This window comes from Pinus tabuliformis, chromosome 4_1, assembly GCF_031772625.1.
Source record: "Pinus tabuliformis cultivar Carrire ecotype Pingquan chromosome 4_1, CPIR1, whole genome shotgun sequence".
Taxonomy (NCBI): domain Eukaryota; kingdom Viridiplantae; phylum Streptophyta; class Pinopsida; order Pinales; family Pinaceae; genus Pinus; species Pinus tabuliformis.
Genome location: NC_142303.1, coordinates 816,747,901 through 816,767,499, shown reverse-complemented (window position 1 = coordinate 816,767,499; position 19,599 = coordinate 816,747,901). Strand labels below are relative to the sequence as shown.

General features: G+C 38.2%; 1 protein-coding gene across 1 annotated transcript in view; it reads left to right on the top strand.

Annotated features, from left to right (window-relative positions):
- The first annotated feature begins 3,236 nt into the window (after window positions 1-3,236).
- LOC149178737 (dihydrolipoyl dehydrogenase 2, chloroplastic-like) overlaps window positions 3,237-19,599 on the top strand; it is a 174,536-nt gene continuing 158,173 nt past the window's right edge. Inside the window, exons 1-2 of the mRNA XM_089422222.1 lie at window positions 3,237-3,864; window positions 15,235-15,381. Of these exons, the coding sequence (XP_089278348.1) occupies window positions 3,535-3,864; window positions 15,235-15,381 (477 nt within the window). The 5' untranslated portion in view covers window positions 3,237-3,534. The remainder of the gene's footprint in view (window positions 3,865-15,234; window positions 15,382-19,599) is intronic.

Sequence of the window (19,599 nt, the reverse complement as noted above, 5' to 3'; positions counted from 1 at the left end):
TTTTAAATGGTATTAATATTCTATGAAGTAACCTCCTCCTCATTTTTCTAATGACTTAGCCAAGACATTACATATTTATGCCAACCCCTCTTTTGCCATTGGTTGCTTCGATTGGAGTTTGAAGCAATCTTAGGAAGCCTCTTGTCTTCCATGTTATTTTTTTGTACTTGTACATTAGATATCTAGTCATAACCATACTCTCAATGGTGAAAGCCATGATTCTACAAGGAGGATATCATAGGGTGTATTTTTTTATTTTTTTTTCATAATAACATGTAGTTTGTATTAAAAATAATCTAGATATCAGGCCAAAGCCCTTCCATTTAGCTTAACTGTCCCAAAAGAAAACTACATTCAATAGTCCACAAAACAGGACAACATTCCACTACCCATAAAACCACAGGCTTTAGACCATGACATTGTTTACCAACTGTTCAAAACATAAACCTACTATAGACTTTGAAAAAACACCTTAAAACAAGCCAAATCTAGAACACATAGACCAACAGATTACAAAAATTGGTGTCCGACCTCCTTCCACATAATTGTTGTATTCAGATATGCCATCCCTTTTTTAAAATGGTTGTTCAAATTTATAGCTTCAAGCCACACACTCCTTGGATGGCTCAACGCTAATATCCACCTCATCCAAGGAAGGGCTTGACCTTTGTTCACAAAGTCACAAATATCTTCAATTTGATAGTGTGATATTGCCAATTATGTTCGGTGCCCCTTCTGCAGATAGTCTAGTCTAGTTGGATTTGTATTATTACTATGCCATTCATCATGGTATGGGACATTTAAATAAATTATTTTAATCGAGTGCAATGACCTCTTGGGCTAATTTGGTTTTGTCATTTGCTATTGCATCAACTATCAGATTGAGATGTCTTAGCACATGAAACAATTCAACCATCTCAAACTGTTGGAGCAGAGATAATATCCTTCGGAATACAGGAGGGGCATCTAGGGGGTGCCCATGATAATCCAGGGAATGCTGAATAATGATTATCGAGTCCCCAAACATTAGCAATTTGGTGATTCCTCTTTGGTTTGCCAATTCTAATCCTTTCTAGAGCTTAAGGTATTCAACCTGATTGTTGGTTGCTTCCCCTAGTCCCCATGCACATTTTAGTTCTACTTTTTCCTCAGGGTAGAGAATAATCCCTCCCACTCCAAACGTCCCTGGATTACCTTTCGAGGCACCATAAAAAAAGAGAGAATATAGATTTTTACTTTTGCACCAATCTTTAAATTCCAATGGCGTCAAACGAATTTTGGGGATTTGATTTTTCATTGGTTTGCACATGAAGCTGCAAGCATGATCATGGGGTTTTCCCAATTGTAACCAACTCTTTTCCACGGAGGTCAAGTCATCCAATTGAGAGGCATTATAACCTTGACTTGTGATGGCTTTGAACATAGAAGTTTGGCCTTGGTGGTTGTTCTAATTGGATCTACTTTTTCATCTTTAAAAATCACTGTGTTTTGGGTTATCCATATGGTCCAACATAGATATTTTGGCAAAGCCATCCACATCGAATGATGATGGAGGAATACTTGTGCTTCCACGAGAAAGAAGATTTCCAAAAAACAAACATATTCATCCAAGAGACTGGAATAACTTGGACATCCAATAAACCAACATATACCGCCTGTCATACCAATACAGAGAACGAGCATGATTTAAAAAGATGCAGGATGTCCTCTTCCAATTCACCACAAAGGGGACACTGAGAGGGGCCATGAATTCTCCTCTTATGTATATTCTCTATTATCAAGATCTTCTGGTGTACTAGAGTCCAACATAATATGTTAACTTTTGAGATCCTATTTTTGTGCCATATTGCCGCCCAGAACTTATTTGTTTGGGGGATGGGCAATCGTTTAATGAGATAAGAATATCCTTCCTTAATTGTGTATTTAAGGTGTGGACTCAATTTCCAGATTCGCTCGTCAGAAGAGTCAATAGAGATTGGAGCCATACCTGAAAGCCTGCATATGAGCAAATCCCAAGATTGAGAAATATTAGGAGAAATCCATCCAAACCAATCCCATTCTTGTTCTAGGAGGAGATATCTTGAAGGTTATGATAACCTTCTCTTTGCATCCATTATGCCAGAAGACTGAGATCTTCTTGCTTTTCTAGCGGTCCTTTGGGGTGGAAGTTATCCTTCCATATGTTAATATGGGCTTTGTTTCCAGGTTGCCAACTCAAATGTCCAGTTATCAACATAGCAACTTGTTGAAAACTCTTCCAAATCTTTGATCCTTGTCCCCCTAATTCTTAGATTTAGCTCGCAAGAGATGAGATTTATGAAAATACTTTTGAGTATTGCTTTTAATCTCAAGATTATAAATTGTAAAGTGTTTTTGGATTTTCTCAATCTTTCTCCACGATTCTCTACATACACTGCAACCCAAACTTCACATCTATATAAGATAAAATGAGTGAGGACAAACTTAAAGATGATTTTCTTTCTTGCCCCTCACAACCAAAAGTTTACTAGTTTACAATTGTTTTCAAGACCAAAATAAGCTTTCCACCTTTCATTAATCTTTTCTCATTACCAAAATTTACTTTGAGATATTTGTATCAAATAACTTTCTCCAAATTGTTATTATTAAATACAAAACTAGTATAAATAATCTTTTAAATTTGATTATCATAATTCTTATTTCATTAACCTAAACCCTCCAAAATTCTTAATTATTTATTAATTATAAAAACACCATAACGATATTATAAGAAAAACACTTTTTATTAATTATTTCCTTTTAACACCCTTTAAAACTATCGCAATCAATGATGAACTTGAAGGAGTCTACCTTCTCATTATGTGTTCTCTACACCATGGACTTTTCTCCACTATCACTAGGGAGTAGTTGAGACTGTTCAACTAAACTCAACAAATATGAGAAAGTAGTTGGCTGTTCATAATATTGATATAAATTTATAACTGTCGACGACTGGAATCCCCTCGAATTCATAATTTGATTTTGTACTTATTATTGATATTTTGATCCACATGACGAGTTTCCTCCGCCGCTGATGAATTAAAAATCTTATATTTTTTTAAACATGTCTGGAGTTCATTTTCCGTCGAGGACATGACCTACCCCTTATAACATTACTCGTCGCCAAACTTTTGCGGTTAAATTTGATGCCAGGAAGCCACACTTTAAATGGGACAGGTAACAATAAATGTCATGAACATAAAAATCAAAATATCAAGCCAACACCAAATTGATGACCGGCCAAACAGACAAACTAGCGGGCAGGTTATCTGCTACTTCGTCAGCACCGTTGCCCAGCGGAGCTCTCGAGGCACACTCCATCTCTCTCACAGCATAACGCGCTTGTATCTTCCACAAAAGAAGTCCACTAGGAGTCGCAATCGGAGCTTGTGGATTGCCATCCCTGTCAATACAAGAAGTTCCATCATTCACCTCTATAAAAAAACGAATTTTCCCTAAATCCTCTGCAACGAATATCTTGCAACTCTCAGTCCACGGCTTCGAAACTCGGTAGTCATGCAGGCCGCGCAATGTGCAGTGACTTCGTACTCCTTTGCTCCTTCGAAGTCTCCCAGGGCTGACAACCGTGGGGTCTGCAATGGTGGCGGGCCTTCTCGTCTCTCCTTCTGCGGTCTGCGCAAGGAAATCTTCGGAGTACCTGCCGAGCGATGCTTCAGAAGAGCGGCGTTGGCTGCCCGGCCAACGGGAAGGCCAGGATTGCAGGGATATAGAGTGATGGCTTCGGCTTCAGATAACGGAAGCCACGTCACGGCGTTCGACTACGATTTGATTATCATCGGAGCCGGCGTTGGTGGCCATGGAGCTGCTCTTCATGCGGTCGAAAAGGTACCCTTGCCTTTTTGTCGAAATTACTGCAATTTTTAAAGAGAGTATTCTTTGATAAGGCACTACTCGTATTCTTTAATATCTATTTATTTTCCAGATCCAGCGTAAGCAGGACAGCAATTTAAATTGAAAGTCGTTCATTGGTGTGATTTTATTCTTATTTTTTAATTTCCAGAGTCAGCTCAAGAAATTTAAAGTTTTTCATTTTATGTATTCACACTAAGTTTTACATAGCAGCAGATCTTTGGCTGAATCTGCTTAACACTTTCTTCAGATCGTCAGCTTGTAAAATCGGTTAATGATTAATAAATGCATGCGTACTCGACTATTTTAGGTAATGACTATCACTGCCTGCTGGCAGTCTTCATTGCATGATGTTTGCAGCTGTTCTTTTAATTGTTTCTATGATAAAGTTGCCTGGAGTTGTGTTCTACTCTGGAAGGTTTAAATATTTGCAGATAAATTACAATGAGAAATGCAAATCCAATGCTGGATATAGGTCATTGGCTACTTTAAGAGAAGAATAAACGTTGTAGTGCTATTTTACATTAGTAGATATGGGGTCATTCTCTACTATATATTTTTTACACTGATCCATCTTAACCTTGATCTATAAGTGTTGAGCATCTTAACCTTGATCTATAAGTGTTGAGCGTGTGTAAGAAGCTTTCTTGCACCTTGGGGGATTTGTTCTCTTAATGCTTGATAGATCTTGGGTTATGATGAATCTAGAATGATATATATAGATTTGTTAATTATTCTTTTAACTATTCTTTTCTGATCCACATCAATATTAGGGATAGATATTTCACATCTCCATATTGAGTATAGAATGTGTCTCTTGATGCAATTAGTACCACAAATAAGCTATAAATGTAATTTCTGATCCATAAATCTTCTAATTGCAGTTCCTAATCTCAACTCGTAAAATAATTTGCCAATCATTGGATCCAAACAAGAATATGTTTCTTCAATTTGTGAGAGCAAGCACTTAAGTACATCACTATAGGGGGAAGTTATTTTCCTGAATATGAATAAAAGATGAGAATTTTGAGCGAAATGATTGAAACTGGTTTATGCTTCTTGGCAACACATGCAATATATGTCATTGTTAGAAGGAGACCACCTCTCTTTTGCAGAGTTTTGAAGGTTAGTTTGTCAAAAATCAGATCATGGTGAGCAGATTCAGTACTAAAAAATTAACCTACAGTCTATAGATCGTTAATGCTGAAAACTCCAATCAAAATTTATGCTAGGGAATACGCGAACCTACAAACACATGCTGCTGTAAAGTAAACTGTAAACGCACTGAACTTGACACTTAAAACATCATATGTTTTTTTATTATTAATTCTGATTACAGAGGCGAAAACTACAGCTCAAAAACCAAAACTCTCGATATTCAAAGAGGTATGCCCCTGCTTCTCCACATAGACTAGGAAAGAAGCGAGATATAATGAATGTAGACACATGCACAACAATGCTCTAACTGGTATTCTAAAATCCTAAACCTAGAGCACACTGGTTGTGCGGATAACTGTGCCAATTTAAGGAGTGACTTCTTATAGACCTGTGCCCTTATTTTTAGCTAGAAGCTCGTCATGCAAGAGCACAACAATGTAGACACATGCACAACAATGCTCTAGCTGGAATTCTAAAACCCTAAACCTAGAGCACACTGGTTGTGCGGATAACTGTGCCAATTTAAGGAGTGACCTCTTATAGACCTGTGCCCTTATCTTTAGCTAGAAACTCGTCATGCAAGAGCGTCCAGTCTAGCTAGGGAATTGTGCCCTCATTCTTTGTACATGCAAATTAATTAAAGCAAAACTTAAAATAGAACTAACTGTCGAAATTAGAAAAACATGTAAAACAGAAAATAGACTGAAGGTGGCACATGCATGCTTTTGGCGTCTATGTGCCCCTATCTTTCTCTCTCTTCCATGAGTACGAGAGCATCCCTCTTAAATGCTTATATGGTTGCTATAGAGGAGGCATTTTTTGGCTGAGTAAATCTATATGGACCACTATATGGACAGATCTGCCAAGACAGGAAAGAAACCTTGTAGTTGGAACACAGTTCGAGCTACACATGTACACTAACACTCCCCCTTAGTAAGGAAAGTGTTCTCCACCACACCAAGAAAGTCCCCAAACATCTCAAACTTCCCCTTTGCCAGGGGCTTAGTCAAGATATCTGCAGGAATGTACTGAATAACCTTTGCTCACTTCTGAACCCTGTCTTTGATGAACTGGTGCTTTATCTCAATATATTTGGACTGATCATGAAACATTAGATTCTCTAGGAGTTTGATATAACTCTGATGGTTGTAGTAAATCACAATAGTGTCCAACGTCTGATCTGTCAACTTTTTGATAACTTGCAAGTCAGATGGCTTCAAAACTAGTAGGATTGGTTGCCATATACTCTGCCTTTGCTGAACTGACTGCTACTGAAGTCTGCTTATTGCTGAACTAGGAAACCATACATGAACCCAAACTAAAACAACACCCTGAAGTGCTCCTCTTATCACTAGCATTACCTGTCCAATGGGAATTTATAAACCCATGTAGCACCAACTCTCCATCACCAACATACCCTAGACCAAAATTCTTTGTACCCTTCAAATATCAGAGCATGTTTTTGGCAGCAAACCAATAAACTTGCCCAGACTCCACCATGTATTGATTCAAGGTGCTGATCGCAAAACACATGTCAGGCTTGGTGTTTACCAGATACATGAGGGGTCCATCAATTGCTTAGACATAGATGGATCAATCAAATCCAAACTAAAATAACAAAAGATTTTAGATTTGCTACAATAGGAGTAGCCATGGGCTTACAGTCCATTGTCTGAAGTCTCTTCAGAAACTCGATTGCATTTTTTATCCTATCTAAGGAAAATGTCACCTGACGTTTCCAAGCCTATACACCCAAAAAAAAGTGCATCTAGTTGATGTCCTTTATTTTAAAGTCTCTTGCCAACTCTGCCTTGTTCCTTGCTACGAGTTCCTTTAAATTTCTGACAAGTATAAGATTTATAAAGAAGAGTTTCGGGGTAAATCACATGTAGAAAATACTTATCTAGGAGGGGAAACTTATTTGAGCAACATCCACTCGGGAGCTCTCTATTTGTGTGCTTCTCCATCTACCCATCGACCTCTTCTTATAATCTCTAGTTGGAACTTCAACGAATGCAATTAAAACTTAATTGATGGTTGAGATCATCTCCAAGTCGATGCATGTGAGTTTCTAGAGAATTCTCACTTTTCTCAATTTATTGCTATTAATTAACCAGTATTCCTAAGTTAGACTTGGGAAGAATTTAAATGATGGTCAATTAATTTAATTGAGCTATCTCTAGGTGGAATTTCCTAGAACGATTTCTGGGTTTTGGAGAACTCTAGTGTTTTAGCCTCTCCACAAAGTTTCGAGACTAAAACACCATTCAGTGCCACAAAAACTAACACTGTACACCTTGGATGTCTCGCTACTGCCCAAGAAGACCCCCTTCTCTGTTGTGGGCTCCAATTTCGTTCTTTTCTCCTGTGGTACATGGCAACACCAGGTTACCAAATATCTAGAAATGTGACACATCCAGTCTATTGCCTATAAAGCCCTCCTTTGGTGTAACTCACCCCAACACTATGTGGGTCCTTGTTCTGCAAGAAACAGTTGTATTGCATGCCTTAGCCCAAAGAAACTTGGGTAGCCCCATGTCATGTAACATGGCTTTGGCCGCTCCAGTTATGGCCCTGTTCTTGCGCTTTGCCACCTTGTTCTAGTGAGGGTTATATGGTGTGGTCAACTCCGTCTCAATGCCCTCTTTGGCACAAAGCTCCTTGAAGGCACTTGAGGTGTACTCCCCACCGTTATCTGAACTTAGTGCCTTTACTTTCTTGCAAGTCTGGTTCTCAACCAAGGCCTTAAACTCCTGAGATTTCGTCCTTTTTTCCATGAAGAATATCCAAGTCTTCCTCGAGTGATCATCTATGAAGGTGACATAATACTTGTACCCCATGAGGGATACTGATGAGAAGAGACCACAAATGCATAAATGAACAAGGTCCAAGATGCCCTTGGCCCTGTTATCTTTGCCTATAAAAGAGGCTTTAGCATACTTGCCAAGTGTGCAACCCTTGCACACCTCATGTTGGTCTATGTTGCACCATGGCAACCTTGTCGCTATCTCCTTGAGAATTTTTAGTGCGCCATGGTGCAGATGCCCCATGTGCCTATGCCATAACTCTCCAAGCTCCCTGCTTGAGTCACAACTCCCTCTGCTAGTAAATTCTGCGATTGTCTCAAACTGTAATCTGTACAGGTTCTTCTGTCTAACCCCAATCAATGTGGCCAGTTTGGAGTTTGAGGGTTTTATAAATACCCTACTCTGTCTGAAGGTCACCTCTTACCCTTTATCCTTCAACATGGAAACTGAAATGAGGTTCTTCTTAAGCCCTATACATAAAGGACATCTTTGAGAAACAAAGGGTTTCCCGACTCCCTCTCAAATTTGACTGTACCAATGCCCTTGGCTCGGTACCTCCCATCATCTCCCATCTCAATATGGAACTGCATGTCCTTCTCTGTTAGTTTGTTGAAGTAGTTCTTGTTTCTTGTCATGTGATAGGACGCACCACTGTGTATATACCATAAACTGGTAGCTACTGAGCTTGCCATGAAAGCAATAAGTGAGAACTCCTTCTCAAAGTGAGAAGAGAACTCATCTATCTCTGTAGAGGCTGCTACTTGGTCCTTCTTGGACCCTTTCTTCTGACTAGGGCACTTAGTAGCATAGTGCCCAAACTGGTGGCACGAAAAACACTTGATCTTGCTAAGATCTTTCTTCTTCTTTTCGCCCTTGGAGCTCGGCTCACCACCACCACTGGTCTTCTTGCCCTTTGACTTGCCCCCTTTGTTGGCTAGGGCAAAGTTCTCTTCATCTTCGGTCTTAGCATGAGACCCAGATTAAGCTTGTCTGCGAATCTCTTCTTGGACACAGTCACCCCATAATCGCTCCCAGTCTGGAAGCTTTTCTTTGGCACATATCTCGTCTGTGAAGGTTTCCCAAGCCTTGGTGAAACCCATTAGGGCAAAACTCACCAGGTCTCTATCTGTAACAATCTCACCCACACCAACCATCTCATCCCTTACTTGGGTAAACTTGGTGAGGTAAGACACCACGAAATCTGACTTGAACATCCTATTAGTCCTCAATTTATCCTTCAACATTGGTCTCCTGGCCTCGCTCGAACCCTGATAGAGGCCAATGATAACAATCCACATAGCTTTGGATGTATTCTTTCCGGTCGGGTGAGGAATAATGTGGTCTTTGACTCCTTCTAGGATGATTCTCCTTGCCTTGGCATTTCTCCTATTATGTTGAGCCTATTGCTGAGGATCATTGGGTGCAACTGGGACATTATCCACGAACTCCCACACTCCTTGTTCCTCTAGTACCACACCAATCCTTTCACACCATGAGCAGAAGTTGGACGCACCATTCAACCTATCCTCAAATTTGAGACCCTGATATGCCATACTTCCAATTCGCATTGCTTAGAAACCCTAGTGGCAAAGTTGAACTGGTGGACTCACTTCATCTAAAAGTAGAACCTACTCCTGCAGATGAAACCCGTGCTTGGTTTCAATGACAGCCCTGCTTTAATACTATGTTAGTTTTCCTTAAGTCCCGACAATTGATTTGTAATTTTCTAAGTTTGTAACCATAAATAAATTTCAAACTGCTGTTCTAAACATAAATCACAAATACACTGAGTTTTTTAACTATGGCATGCACACCGAAACTAAATAAAGCTGCAGACAAAACACATTCAACACATAAGACACCAAAAATACCCAAGAAACCCCAACTACAACTTACAAGTAGAACCTACTCCTGCAGATGAAACACGTGCTAAGGCCTGCTTTAATACTATGTTAGTGTTCCTTAAGTCCCGACATTCGATTTGTAATTTTGTAAGTTTGTAACCATAAATAAAATTCAAACTGCTGTTCTGAACATAAATCACAAATACACTGAGTTTTTTAACTATGGCATGCACACTGAAACTAAATAAAGCTAAAGACAAAACACTTTCAACACATAAGACACCAAAAATACCCAAGAAACCCCAACTACAAGGAAAACTTGCAAATTGTCTGTTCCCTATTATCTTAGCAAAATGTTATCTTTAGAAAATTTACAGCAAGGGAACACTTCCCTTTCACAACTGAAAACCTTTGTTCAGCTCCCCAGAGAAAAACAAACACACTCTTGTGCACTCACTCTGTTGTACGACCTTCTTGTGCCCAATACACATTGTACGGACATGCAACTTGTCCTCTTCGTGCCCTCATGCGAACTGTACGATCGCGCTGAAGCTGACTGAGTTAGGGCTATTCGACCCTCTCTCTCTCACTCCTTGGTCGCTGAATCTCTGTTGTCTGTTGAAACCCTAGTCTTCTTTGCTGAGATAACACACACACTTGTGCCAAAATCAAACTAGCCACTTCTGCGCCCTATTCCCTCTTATAATTCGACTTGGGCCCCACCAACACTCTCAATGGTTGAGATTAAAACCTGATGAAGGGTTGAGATTAAATCATAAGTTGACTTTAGGAATTTAATTTTTTCCTAAGTCCAACTTTAGGAAATAGTTAATTAAATTAATAATTCTGCTAAGTGGTTGTCTTGTGGGTCCCTCTGCTAGCCTTGGCACCTAGGCAAGCGAAACCCTTCCTTCTCTGCTCCAATTAACAAGAGTCAAGGGATGAGAAGCGATACATTCAAAAATTGCAACAGGAGAATCAATATTTCAAAAAGAAACTTGACAAGAACTCATTAGAAAATGATGAAGAAATTTCTCATATACAAAATCATAATAAAATCTTACGTAAGTTAAGAAGTTAAAGGTTGAAAAGAAACCACAACAGGGAAGGCTAGAGCAACTTACTAGCAGGGAAGCATTGGTTGATAAGAAACGACTAGTTGAATTAGAGAAGTCATTAGATTTAATAATACAAATTGTAAAAAAGGAACCAATGTAGATCTAGTGGACATCCAAAATAAGAAAGATGCTTACATTGAAATATTTCAACGAGCAAATTGCTAGAAGTATCAAAAGATGAATGTTCCAAGAAACAAGACATAAGATACAAGGATGCCCTATAGTCACCCTAATTATAGTAGTGATTGTACTGTTCAACCAGTTGACCGAAGATGATATCAATATAGAAAAGTCATTAGATTTAATAATACAAATTGTAAAAAAAGGAACCAATGTAGATCTAGTGGACATCCAAAATAAGAAAGATGCTTACATTGAAATATTTCAACGAGCAAATTGCTAGAAGTATCAAAAGATGAATGTTCCAAGAAACAAGACATAAGATACAAGGATGCCCTATAGTCACCCTAATTATAGTAGTGATTGTACTGTTCAACCAGTTGACCGAAGATGATATCAATATAGAAAACTAAGTGATGATCCTAATAAGTTGGAAGGAAGCTTACGTGTGAAATCTTATCTTCTCCCAAATCACAGAAGTTGTCGCCACATAGTGTTGTCGAAAATTGAATTATGGAACTCTTTCATATTTCTACAAATTTACTTAACGCTTCATCATTCATATTGTCCCGTGCCTTCAATGTGTACAACTTCAGGTTTTGAGAATCATTAGTAGGCATTGTAGGTTAGAACAAAGATGTAGCTTTTTCCATAAAATGATTCAAGGACAAAACATCTTTGAAGGAAGAGGCAATGTAATGATTATAAAATATATGAATAAAACAGTAGATCATCATCGTCATAATCATCATCATGATACTACTACTAATAATAAATTGAGGGACATGACGTAAGGGTTGCAACCATTCACCTTTTTGAGAAGTCAATGTATACAAGTGTATTGTTAGTAGGCATTGTATCGATATCTCACCAATTCATTTATCAATTATATAATTGTTATCCTTTATGGATTTCAATTATCCGTCATTCCTATGCTGGATCTTCTTGCGTAAATGAGCTATTAGTCATTACAACTTGGCTATGTTTGATAGCTCTGATCTATAATTTTTATATTAAAAATAGCCATTTTATTTTTATTGTGGGGTGTAATCCAATATGATGTTCCCTATAATTTGGCCTTGTTCTTCAACCATCTTGAAAGCTCCTATTCCATCCCTACCCCCCCTAAAAAAAAGAAAAGAAGAAACCTTAGTGGGACATAGATATTTACCTTTTCATTGTGCTAATTGCCGAACTGGTCATTATGTTGCATCGTGAATACATTTTGGATGAGATGAAAATAAAGTATATATTCCCATAAATGCTTTCATTCTTTGAGATATATATTGTAATGAATTTTTTTCCTTGAAAAGAACCTTATATTTCTTGATAGAAATATACATTGTGATGGCCTCAATGGCCCGTTCTTCAAAAAACCTTTTCTTAAAGGATCATAACAGTCAAAAAAACAAAATCAAAACTAATAACGTTGTACATTGATATCAATCTTCATTCCAGAAATTTATGACCACAGCCTCCAAGACCTGGTCATACCAAAATTCCACGATATTCGTTGTTCCCTACTGAACCAGAATAGCTTCCCAATTTCATTTTTGTTTTCCTGCAATATATGTGCTAAATGGGAAGCCACTAATCCGACACGATCACAAATCTAGTCAACAACCAGTTTGGAGTCCCCATATCTTGTAATGATAATTCCCATTGTGGACCATGTGTATAGTGATCGTAGCATAGTCATATGGAACAATATCTCATTGCGATGGTGGAGAAGTTTGAAAGGCTCCATTCTCCACCTTAGTAGTTAGTTAAGTTAATGTTAAGATAAACTAGCTTAACATAATTATTCAACTAGAGGAATAGTTCAACTGTTTGGTTTAATTTTGTTTGTTTCATGTTAATTTTAAGAAATGCTTTGCTCTGCGATCCCATGATGTAAGCATGTATCATTCAGTGTTTTCAAAACCGTTTTTAAAAACCGATTACCGGTCTAACCGGCCGGTTAGCAAGGCTGTCGGTCCAAACCGGCCAAAAAACCCGTTGGAAAGGCCATTTCGCCATTTTTTTTGCCCTAACCGGTGAAAATCGGCCGTTTAGGACAGAACCGGCCGGTTCTGTCCTAAACCGGCCGGTTTTAGGCACGCCCACCGTAAATTAAAAAAGATAAAACCGGCCGGTTCTGTCCTAAACCGGCCGGTTTTAGGCACGCCCACCGTAAAGTTAAAAAAGCATATTTTTCATTGTGTTTCAGGGGTTTTGGGGAAACTAAGGGTGTTTCAACCCTAACAATGTTGGCAATTAATGGCAAGTAAAAGTGACATTTCCTTTAATTTTCATTTTCATCCTTTTACTTAAATTTTTAACATTACCATGAAATGACTCAGGATGTTTGAGAGTGGTTTCGACCTCATTGGATTTCATATGGAGAAACTAGAATTTTAGATTTCACTCAAAATCATCAGACTTAATGGTTTTCAGGAATTTATGGTTTGGGGGTAAAAAATAGATGCAATCGGAGCTCCAAATGATGAGCAAAACTCCTGATCTAGATCCCATTGTGTTGGACGATATTGATCCAACATCAGAATGGGTAGAGGAGACTGAAGAACCTGTGTTTGAGGCTGATTTTGATATTGACATGGCTTTAGCGGGGGATGATGCAGATTATGTGGTGGCATCAGAACTAGGATCAGTGGCGGCATCAAGGAAAGGAAAAGAACCAATGGAAGGCACTAGTCATGCAGGTCGACAAACTCGTGCTTCCATTAGGTCCACTTCTATTGTCATTGGTGGCATGGATACTGAGGTTGCAAATCAGGCTGAGGCATCCTCAGACTCTGAACCAGATGATGTCTATGTAGCTCTTGATGATGATCCTGTGTCTAGTAGTGTGATGAACTTGATGATTGATCATGTGTACACTGTAGACTTGTAGTAGGCCAATGGCCTCATAGCTTGCAGCATTGTTTTTGGACTTTATAGGCCATTTAGAGCCTCATTTCTTATGTATTTTGCTATTTGTCGATGATATGTATTGTACTCGGTGCCATTTTGATATATTCACCTTTACATGGTATATAAATGAGCAAACTTTGCATATTTTGTCTCTATTGGCTTGGAATCATGGTTTTACATCTTAAAAATAGTTTTGTTTCATTAAAAATTAATTATTTAATGTATTTTTTTAAAACTGTTCGTTTAGACCAAACCAGTCCCGGTTAGACCGGTTTCGGTCAGTAAACCGGTTCACTAGGTGGACCGGTCCGGTCACCGGTTCCGGTTTTAAAAACATTGGTATCATTGTCTTTAGTTCATAGAGCTTGAATTGAACCTCGTTTTTGGATTACTATTTTGAATTTTATTAGATGGATGTGTGCATATAGGGTTGCTTATCGCATTCATTTTGTGAGGTTAATATCAATTTTTGTTTATGCAATTCTTTAAGCTTGTCTGCCAATTGATTGCCTTGTCCTATAAAAATCTAGAGTCATTCTTCCTTATTTTGTAAAGTATTTCTTTGGGTACAAATAGAGGGCTATCCCTTCCTATCAGTAGCTATATGTTTCATTGATGCAGTGACCCAAGGAAGCACATACCGATTCTTCCTTTCTTTGTAAATTAAGTCACATGGAAACAAGCAAAATTCGTGCTTTTTATAATAACAAACACTAGTATGTTGAATTTATTCATTATAACACCAAATCTATATCTAGAATATGGACTCCTGTGCTCTATTCTAACAAAAAATAGATTATTTTCCATTAAAACTTAAAAGCTTCATGGTATTTCATAATCTTTTATAGTATATAATCTAGCTAACCATTTTGCTAACTAAACCTGGGTGACTTAACTAAAGAATAAATTTACACGTATCTTTAGTTAAATTAATAATAACTTGATTTATTTCATAGCTATAAGTAATCCTAAAGAAGATCTAATACAATTTGATATAATTAATTAATGATTATTATTAATACTTTTCACCAGTAATTCATGGAGATATTTCCCAATGGCACTAGGTGGGGACACATTAGTGCTTGGGACTCGACTGTGAACTTATTTGACTTTTACTCAATTAAAGGAAACATTTTCAATTAAGAAAGACATGCTTTTTCCTTGAAACTAACATTTCCATTGTAGTGAAGTATAATACACCTGAACATGTCAAATGAATATTTGCTGAAATTGACTTTGGTAAAACAAGTTACAAAACACATATATTTCTGATAAAGGTCCTTAATAAGTTGCAAGAAATTGAGAAACTTTTGTGTTGAAGGTGGGAATCCTTACCAATTTTGAATAACAAAATTTTGATCTGAAATGCTCTTGCATTGCTTGTAGGGTCTGAAAACTGCAGTTATTGAAGGAGATGTCATTGGAGGTACTTGTGTCAATAGAGGTTGTGTTCCTTCTAAAGCACTTCTTGCTGTGAGTGGGCGCATGCGTGAACTTCAGAGTGAACACCATCTGAAGGCAATGGGCATACAGGTATCTAAGGCTTGTCATTATTTTGTTAAAATTTCTAATAAAAATGTAGAAATGCACCACACCTAGCTGATATCCTAGAATGGAATGACAAAATTGCAAGCTGGGAAAGAAAAACTCAAATCCTGATTTTCCTTGTCCCATCTTTAAGGAAGGTTATTGTTAGGTATAACTAAAAGTAACAACATTATGAAAGCACTTGATCATGCATAAACATGTTTGCATTTTATGTCTGCTTCTAGTATATTGCTAGACATGAAATGTTCTTCACTATGATTTTATATTTGCTAATTACTTCCTTGAAGCAATTCATTCCTTTATTGTTTGCTTACTTTTTCTAGACTAAAAGAATGTCACAAATTTGCAAATTTGTTCAAAAGAAATGAGTCTTTAAGGCCAGGTAGATGGTAGAACACTCTCTGAAATACCTTGCTCCTATGCTAGTATGCTTCCATTTATATATCCTTTCTACAACTTTTCCAAGAAGCACTGATGTTGATTTTCAGGATGGATGGTTCTAAGATCCTTGTCTCTGATGTGGAGATTTACTGGGATTGACAATAGAATTGATGGAACTAATTCTCACCCAAATTTTGAATTAACCTCTTCATAGGTGAACTAGAGAGCAATAGGTCTAGTGTGCTAGATAGAGAATGCAAAAGCCTAGCACAAGTGCACTGGAAATAGAAATGCGCAAGTGTTCCCAAGAGAAATATACAATCACAAGAGAAAACACCAAAATATATGTGCCCTGAGGCTTGTATCACTTTCTATATTGGATATAGAAGATCACAAGATGAGGCAATAAAAATGAGAGCTTGAGTTCTGCATTTACACACAACTCAAGTGAGGCATCCTCCTAAGAGGCCCACATAACAAGGGCACACACTCCAAGAGTATTATTGAGCCTACATATCAGGTTTGACAAGGTTGGCCTTAACAATAAAATTAGTATATGATACAGAAATCAAATATGGCCTTAGCCATAATTACAAGTATGTAATGATACATGAGTTGTAAGGCCATGGAGGGATTATGGTGATTTTGGCCTTGAGCTAAGTGACTGGTTTTTAGGATTCTTATTTTGGGGAGAGTAGACTGATAGCTGCTTTGACTAGGTTTTTGTGGATTAAGGGTGATGGGAGTGTATTTGCCAATCTAGGGGTACTATTGCTCATTATGCCTGGTCATTTTGCATTTTGGTCCCTTGAGATGCCATGATCGAGTATGATACTAGCCTAACTAGGGGTATTCATCAACGACTTAGGATGATAGTGTTGCCGCCTCGCTTGCACATCTAGTTTAGTGTGGGAAAAATCCTCAACCCCACAGTGTGACTTGGTGGCAAACTAAGAGAAGCGATTGTCACCTATTCCCAACTCTCTCCGTTAAAGTTCTCTCTTAGTTAAAGCTAAGGGGGGTGGTCCTTAAAGAAGGTTAATGAAGGAAATGTGAGTTTGTAGGAAACTAAGATGAGTGGACACTGAACAACTTATAAAAATTGATTTGATCCCGTGATATGAACAAGCAAATAAATATAAATGAGCAACATTCAATGATTCATTCAAATATATCAATATAGACCAGTGCTTAGACAAATAATTGCTCAACTTAAATAACAAATACTTGCCCAAATGGAAATTTCAGAATATGATGACAAGCTAAGTCACCTGACATGGGGATACGAGATTCCACTGACACAGGGATTCGATTGTCGGATACGGACATGTTGACCCCCCGGAATAGGACATGTTCATATAATATATATATACATTAGGTATTTCTTACACAAATTCTCTTTCATGATACAAATTCATTGATTTCAAACATAGATCTTCATTTAGATGTAAGTTTTACAAAGTAACATTATGCATATAAATACAATTATGACATAAATGATAAATCATAATACATAATCAATTCATCAATGATCGAATAGGAGAAAGACAAGATAGTAAAAAGACACTGTATTTTTTCATTAAGTCATCAAAATCAAAATGTGTTACATAGGTAGTGCAATGCCAATGGCAAATAGAAATAACAAATACAAAACAACTACAAGTATACAAGCCTCAAGGCAGTAGGTAGCTCATGACTCATGAGTCATCAATCCTCATAGTCATCATCAAAATCAGCATCACTGTACTCATCATCATGGTCACCATTGCTCTCCTCTGCTGCATCCTCCTCTTGTATCCAAAGTCATCTCTACATCTGCTTGTGTGGAGGATGACCCCTCTACAGTATCACCATCATCAAATGTGACAGGCTCTAGCACTGGATCATTGAGATCCAAGTTGGCCAATGCCAACTCAACACTGCTGTCTAGACCCATATCATCAGGAAAGACATCCCACATCTTTGTTTTTTCCCTTCAACCTCTCATCCCTCTGCCCCCGTAAATAAGTTTAAGGTTGGTGTGCACATACACCATTGTCTCTCCCCTGGACTGTTCAAGCTTGCTTTTCTTGAAACTATACAAATTCCCATATGTGCTCCAATTCCTCTTGCAACAAGAGGATGAAGTCACCTGAGAGAGGAACTTCATGGCTAACTGCTGTAGAGGAGGGGTTGTTGCCCCATTATTTTCCCACCAAGAATAGGGCTTCTTAGCCCCCTTGTCTCTAATCAGATCATAGCCTACAAATCGATCAGTGCTAGCGGAAAACTCTGCAAAGGCATCCTCCACCTCATCAAGGGATGCTCTATCCTAAAAAACCCGCTTGAATGCATCTTTCCTCCCCTGTGAGGTTTCACCATCCATGTGAGGAGGGAATCTGCGGGAAGGTCCACCATTCAGCCACTCATGGCTGTAGTATTTTGGGTTCAACGAGGCAGCCAAACAATGTGAAGGTGTGCAATTCTTGTCCTATCTGCTGACAAGAATATCCTGTATGGTGATGAAGAAGGCCTCTGATGACGTATCATAGTCAGGGCTCTCACTCTGTAAAATAATGCTCCTCATAGAGTCAATCATGGAATTCCATTCCTCATAAACCTCTCCTAGGATGGGTTGGTTTGTATTTGCAAATCAAAGCAAAGAAATGATAGGGTCCATGACTTGAATAAGTAGATCTACCCTTTCCCACCAAGCATCATCTAACACTGTGTCCTTCACTCTTTAGAGACTACATGATTTGTCTTTCTCCAAAAAGACCAAAACTCTGAAATAACGATGGCCCCAAGAGTGGTCTTGACCTCCCTCTACCTCTTCAACATGATGAATGAAGAGGCAAACCGTGTATCCACAATCTTTAACAATGATAGATTGATGTACTCCTTGTTGATAGTGAAGGCATTTGTATGATTTTGTACAAAGTTGCAGATATGCCATGCATCCTCAATAATGCTACCAATCCAAAGTACATCAGAAGCAATAGATTAAAGTGCTAAGTTCAATGAATGGACAATGCAAGGTGTCCAAAACACTTGTGGATATTTAGCTTGCACAATCATGCCAACAACCTTGCAAACAGGTGCATTATTTGTAATGATTTGCACACAAGAATCAACACTTATATCTTCAATAAATTTAATAAACAACTAACCCATATATTGTGCATCCTTGTATTGTCCAAGTGCATCCATTGCTTTCAAGAAAAATGGACCATTCAAGGAAGACACCATGAAGTTGATGAGTGGGTGCCATGCTGGATCTGTTCATCCATCAAAAACAATGCTAACCCCAGATGTTGGCCATGATGCTTTAATATTCTCAAGATTTTTTTCCACCTCTTTTTTGACCTTCGTCAACAATGTGGTTCTAAACTTCTCTGACCCAGGAGGCACATACCCTGATGGAGCCCCTTGAGTTAGAGCTCGACACATTCCAATAAATAGAGGTGAGCGTGCAACATTAAAGGATATGAAGTTTTGATAGAAAAAAAGGCGATGGTGAGATCAAGCTCTTCTCGTTCTCTTTCTGAAAAATTTTGTCCATTGGACCAAGTGAAATTGCTTCTCTTTTTGCTACTTGTCTCCCACCAGAACTCTCAAATTGGAATTTGTTGCCGCTTTTCCTCAAGAATGGAAGGGGGTCATCATTTTGGGTTCTTTAGATTTTGCAGCCACATTTTCCATACCAACATTGGACTCTCTTTCCATTCTTTCTTCTTGGGTAAAGGCACCTTTGTACAAACTGCAACTACACAACCTGGTAAAGCCAACAGATGACCTTTCACATAGAAAACACGTGCATGTGAAAGTAGTGTTGCAATAGCT